At 39.0% G+C, this 6,187-nt stretch overlaps 1 protein-coding gene across 1 annotated transcript in view; it reads left to right on the forward strand.

Annotated features, from left to right (window-relative positions):
- braf (B-Raf proto-oncogene, serine/threonine kinase) overlaps positions 1-6,187 on the forward strand; it is a 55,845-nt gene that overhangs the window by 14,140 nt on the left and 35,518 nt on the right. Inside the window, exons 2-3 of the mRNA XM_008401202.2 lie at positions 2,711-2,812; positions 3,008-3,289. Coding sequence (XP_008399424.1) covers positions 2,711-2,812; positions 3,008-3,289 — 384 coding nt within the window. The remainder of the gene's footprint in view (positions 1-2,710; positions 2,813-3,007; positions 3,290-6,187) is intronic.

Raw genomic sequence — 6,187 nt, forward strand, 5'->3', positions numbered from 1 at the left:
TTCTGAAGCTGCTGCCCCCGCGACCCGACCCCGGATAAGCGGAAGAAAATGGATGGATGGATGGATGGATGTGTTTTAAGGGAATATGGATCTTTCAGATAAATTTGAGAAGTGATTTTGATCATATTTCACATTTTATCATATGTAGAGCGCGGCGCTGGTCTTGGTCTTGTCTCGGTCTCGATACACTGTGGACTTGTCTTGGTCTCGGGTTAGGTGGTCTTGACCACAACATTGGTCTGCACCAGTTGTGACAAACACATAGTCATCGCCACTGCTAGATGAATCCTTTTTGTCACCTTGTGCTGAGCTGGTGATTGAGAACACTTTCTTAGAAGTTTTGTGATTTTTATGGTACACTTAGGCATTTGAGTCATAGTTTAGGACAGGAGGTTTTTGTTTTGATCGACATTGTCTGGCAAAATGGTTTAGCCTACCGCAGGCTTTGCAGTCTTTTCCTCGTGCAGGGCAATCCCCTTCGTGTGGATATCTCCCGTCACAATTTCTGCACTGGTTGTTTGGTTTGTTGATAGATGTGACTTTATAGGCTTTGTTCGGTTGACCTTTCGGCTGTATGGCGTTCATAGACGCAGCCGCTCCTTGTTCCATTCCTGTTGTGTGCTGCTCGGATAGTTATTGATCTCTCAGGACGTTTTTCTTCGGTGTAAAATACGTGTCGAGCTTCGTTTTCACATCGGCGTACTTGTCTGAGCTCGCTGCTAGCATGTCGTAAATGTCATGTACACGTTCACCGGCTAGATGCAACAGTAGAGCTTTTAGCCGCACGTCACCCGAAATGTTGAAAACAAACGTAGATTTCAAACCTCTGTATCCATTTTGTCCAGCGCGGTCCGACCGAACTAGGTTCGGTTTCGGTATCAAACGGTGAAAGGGCAGGTGTAGTTGTAAGCGACATGGTTCACTCCGGCTTGTGTCGTTGGTGTTAGCTGGTTAGCTAACGGCTAGCTAGTACTTAGTCTGTCCACGTGGAGCTGCCGTCTGGGAATACGCTCGCCTTGCCCTTTTTACTCTTCGTCTCAGTTTTCAATCCTCGTCGCCAATGTGATGTTTGCACGCTTAATAAGAGATTCTATTCAGGTGTGGTGCAGCAGAGGCATATCTAAAAGTTGCTGGACTTGAGGACTCTAGTTTGACACCTGTGGTTTACTTGAACCACGGCTCAGAAAATCTACTTTTCTTCATGGTTGTAAGAGGAGCTATTGAGTTCGAAGTGTTTGTGCACAAGTTATTAAATTGGGTAATGAGATCATCGACATCAAAATTACTGCTGATGTGTGACACAGGTGGTAACATATCACCAGTGGCTGCAGAGAGCTGAGAGGTGGTTGATGAGGTAATCCTACGAGAAGTAATAGATCTTGTACATTTTTTACCACAGTGGTTTAAATGGCGATAGAGAACAGAACAGGTAAATGATCTGAAATACAAGTTTGACAGATTTCATTTCAAAGTTTTAATACGTATGTAAAATGTATATTTTTAGGTTAGATCAGTGTTTCTCAACCTTTTTTGGGTCAGCGCCCCCTAGCCTTTATCCCTCACCGCCCCCCACCAAAGAATTTGTAGGCTACTTTGCACTGACCATTATTTAATTATTAATATTACTATCACTATTGTAGATTTTTTTTATTTTTATGCTGATTTCTGTATTTATAATCAAAAATAATTTCCCAGAGAACAAAAAAGCCATGGGAACAGAAATTATTTTTACTGATGTGTACGAAAAATTTAATGAACATTGAAGTTAAAATGGCCTTTTTCATGAGTTGGGCACTGGCCACGTGTCCATCACAGGACAAAGAGATGTAAGATAAAAAATAAACACTCTCAGACATTAGAGCCTAAGTAACTGTATATTTGGTTTGGAAGCATGCATATGTAAAAAATGCTTAATGCACTCCCATCCCACTCACGCCCCATCCCTTCCAAAAAGCAAATAAAAATTCATTCTCTGTGACAAAACTTAAATTTGGCCACACACAGAACCATAACATTACATAGATCAACAGGTAGTGTACTTTGTTAGAATATAGCATCCTTGTCTGAACTAATCCACAGATAGTTCAGGCAAGGATTCAGTGTTGCATGACTGTGTTTTGTGTTTAATGATGTAAAGCACTTTGAAATGCCTTGCTGCTGAAATGTGCTATACAAATAAAATTTCACTGATTGGTTGGTTGATATTTTACAGCATATGAAGGTCTTTCTAAAAAGTACGCCTTTTGGCATTTTCAAGCTTGTGGTTGAAAACATCACCATTTGTCAGAAAATAAAAGACTGAGAACCCAGGTTTAAATGTAATAAGTTCCATAGAGTTTGTTTGTTGTGCTATTTTTTTATTTTGTGCACCATAACTGCCTTCTCTATTTTCACCACGTAACCCTGTTGCTCCCCTTAGAACTGGTTCAGCTTCCAATATTCTGCCATAAAATGAAGTAGGAACATGAGAATAGAGTGGTTGGACAGCTTTAGCACTTCCTAATCTTTGGCCCATATGGTTTACAGTGCCTGGTTGAGACCAGTGAACATCTGTGATGGCTGTGAAGTGAATAAATTGGCATAATATGCATGATCCAAAAGCCAGTAACATTTGTTATTTAGAAATGTTTTTTTTATTATTATTATGTTGATAAAAATAGGCTTGGTTTATTTTTCACTTAATTCTGCAGCTCTTGTGTTTTCTCCTCAGATCTGGAACATCAAGCAGATGATAAAGCTGACACAGGAACACTTAGAGGCTCTACTGGAGAAATTTGGAGGCGAACACAATCCTCCCTCCATATATTTGGAGGTAAGAATGCCTTTCTATGGAAGATGTCTGAGCCTTCAAACACATGTCTGGAGGCTCAGAAGTTGTTCAGTCAGTAGTTTGTGTGTATAATTGAATTTAATTTATTTGGTAGGGACAATGTACATTAATTGAAGTTTCTGTAAACGTGCCAGAATTAGCGACAAGACTATTTTTTTATTTGTTGTCCCTGGACAGGCATATGAAGAGTACACCAGTAAACTGGACGCCCTGCAGCAGAGGGAGCAGCAGCTGCTGGAAGCCATGGGGAATGGCACAGATTTCTCCTGCACCATTTCCCCTATGTCAAGCCTGTTGGAGGTCAAGATGGGAGGTGATGGAGGTGGAGCTCAGGCCCTTCCCTCAGCCCCCAACTCATTAGCAGTCCTGCAGACTCCCACTGATACTGGACGGGCCAATCCACGCTCCCCCCAGAAGCCTATTGTCCGTGTGTTCTTGCCAAACAAACAGAGAACGGTGGTATGTATGTCTGATGACCTGCTTGTGGAAGTTGAAATGGAGATGAAGAATTTTAAGTGGATACATCATGCTTTTAAATCCTTCCTTTTTGCATGTAAATCATTCACTTATGGTCTATATAGGGTAGAACTGCAGTGCTTTGGTCTGAATTCCTTGTTACTGCAGCTCCACATATCCCTCGTTTAACTGTTTTGAGATATGTTTTAAAGCAACTCATTTTGCTGCAGTCTTTTTAAATGTGAATGAGACATTTCATTCCCCCACCCACTCTAGGGTGTAGAGCATTCCACTCCACCTCGTTTTCCTATTTTTGTAGTTTGATAGCAGCAATATAATTATCTACTGGCAGATAAACTTTTTATTCCAAAGTTGATTAAAGATGTGAACAACAGAAGACTTGTTCATCCAACCTTCCATGTTGGAGTCAGAGTATGATCCAGAGTAGGACAATGGAGATGACCAACCTGCAGAACCATGTATTGAAATAAATGTATCACAATGGAGTTATTGCTGTATTTAAACCCTCTCCATCCATACAAACTAGAGATGTGCCGATCAGGTTTTTTCCTGCCGATACAGATACCGATCACCCATGAGGGCGGATCACCGATGCCGATCACATAATTATTTTTATTTTTTTTATCATAAACACTACCGGTTACATTATGTGGAAAAAGGAACCATGAATTCACCTTAATTTAGACAAAAACTTGTTTTGAATAACTTTTTCCAAGAAGAAAACTAAACAAAACAGAGAGAGATTATCTGTCTCATGTTAGGACAGCGAAAGTTTTAATACGTATGTAAAATGTATATTTTTAGGTTAGATCAGTGTTTCTCAACCTTTTTTGGGTCAGCGCCCCCTAGCCTTTATCCCTCACCGCCCCCCACCAAAGAATTTGTAGGCTACTTTGCACTGACCATTATTTAATTATTAATATTACTATCACTATTGTAGATTTTTTTTATTTTCATGCTGATTTCTGTATTTATAATCAAAAATAATTTCCCAGAGAGCAAAAAAGCCATGGGAACAGAAATTATTTTCACAGATGTGTACGAAAAATTTAATGAACATTGAAGTTAAAATTTGTAGGCCTAACAGCAGCCAATCAGAGTGGAAAAAAATTCTTATTTTGTGCCATTTTGTAGTTAAATATTCTACAAATGACCTGATAAAAGATGTACAACATGCCAGTTTAAACGTTGAACTATTTGCAAAACGACTGAGCTCTGCAACATTAAAACATGGATAGAACTGTAACTACATTAATCATAACTCTTCTTCTCTTCAGTGTTTGTCAGTTTCTGGTGGTGCAGGTCTGTGCTGCCTTCAGGAAAATGGGACATCAGAGTATCATCCATAAAACTTCACCCACATGGCATTTATTGTGCAAACCAGAGCTTTCAGTGGAAAAACAAAAGTTCCAAGTCCTTTTAATGCTATACAAATATGAGACAGAAACATGGATTATATCTTTATATTGACCTGTCTATTGATTATAGATTATTAGTTTTAATGGACAGAAATTACAAAGAACAAATCTGGTTCTTAATCAAATCCTAATGAGCCAGGGTGTCATAGAGTCATCAGCTTCATGACATTAACACTGACATGAAAAATATTGAAGAAATAAATATATCAAATCTAATTAAAACATAAATAAGTGATCAGTTCTTTACTGTTATGGTATGTAAGATATTCTCAGTATTAGATGTGGTCTCAACAAACCCATGACATTTCAACAATATTATTTACTGAATAAAGTAAGTGATAAACAACAACAGAGGTCACAGCATAAAAGAAATTCATTATTCATTATTTTTACCCGTCAAATTATAATCATTAACATAGGCTATTCAGATGCATTTTTATGCAGTTTATTTAATATTCATCTTGTTGAATCCAGATCCCATCACACATAAAGCAGATGAACAAATCTAACCTTATTTCCATAGTGACAAAAACTACTAATTGTGCCCCCAATAACTTATAATAAAGTAAATTAAACGACTCCATTTAAATTACAAGCATTTCACCTGCTGGGGTCTGAAAGTGCAGTGCCTCACTAATTCCTCCTAGTCCACACCTGCAGAGAAATCTGACCTTGTTCATCAGTCTGTTGGACTTATCTGATCCAAACCGATCAATTGAACCACAGGACAAAAAGTGGGATTTTTGACCCTGTATTCTGATGCAAATGCAGCTCGTCAGCGACAGATATCGACAGCAATCGACAGTCTACATTTTTACTCACGGGAGTCGAAATCTGTCGATTGCGGAATCCTTGGAGGGGGAGGGGTGGCGGTGCGGGGTAGCGGGTGGGCTAGAGGTGTTAACGACTCTGCTTAGCATACAAATAGCCTAGCATATGCAAAGGCGCTTCAACAGACCCTGGATTCTCAGTCATTGGATGAAAAACAATGACATCAGAGTTCATCATTGACATGTGATTGGTTGGTTGATGTGTGCCCATTTTATAGCACTTATGTCTTTATAAATAAACCTCGCTCCAATCATTAAAATTTTTAATGCTGTATTTTTAAAAATCTATATAAAAAATATACGTGTATTAAAATATATTCATTTGATATTGCTTATATGCAACATGTTATATGAGGAACATAAAAGAGAAGGTTTTGTTTTTTTTCTTTATTTCATTTTATTTTTTTTACTGTTTGCACACAAAATAAGACATAAATGCTTGTCCATTTCTGGACCATCTGGCAGTGTTTTTTTGTCCAAACATGAACATTATGCTGCGTTCAGGACAGGCCCAACATCTCTCCTGTAGCGTGGACCTGACGTCTCTTCCTGTCTTGTAGTCCTGATGTCACTGAGCTCCTGGTTGGAGGAAGTTGGGGTCCATCCTGACTCCGCCTCATAGCTGCCATCCT

Source organism: Poecilia reticulata, linkage group LG23 (genome assembly GCF_000633615.1).
Source record: "Poecilia reticulata strain Guanapo linkage group LG23, Guppy_female_1.0+MT, whole genome shotgun sequence".
Taxonomy (NCBI): domain Eukaryota; kingdom Metazoa; phylum Chordata; class Actinopteri; order Cyprinodontiformes; family Poeciliidae; genus Poecilia; species Poecilia reticulata.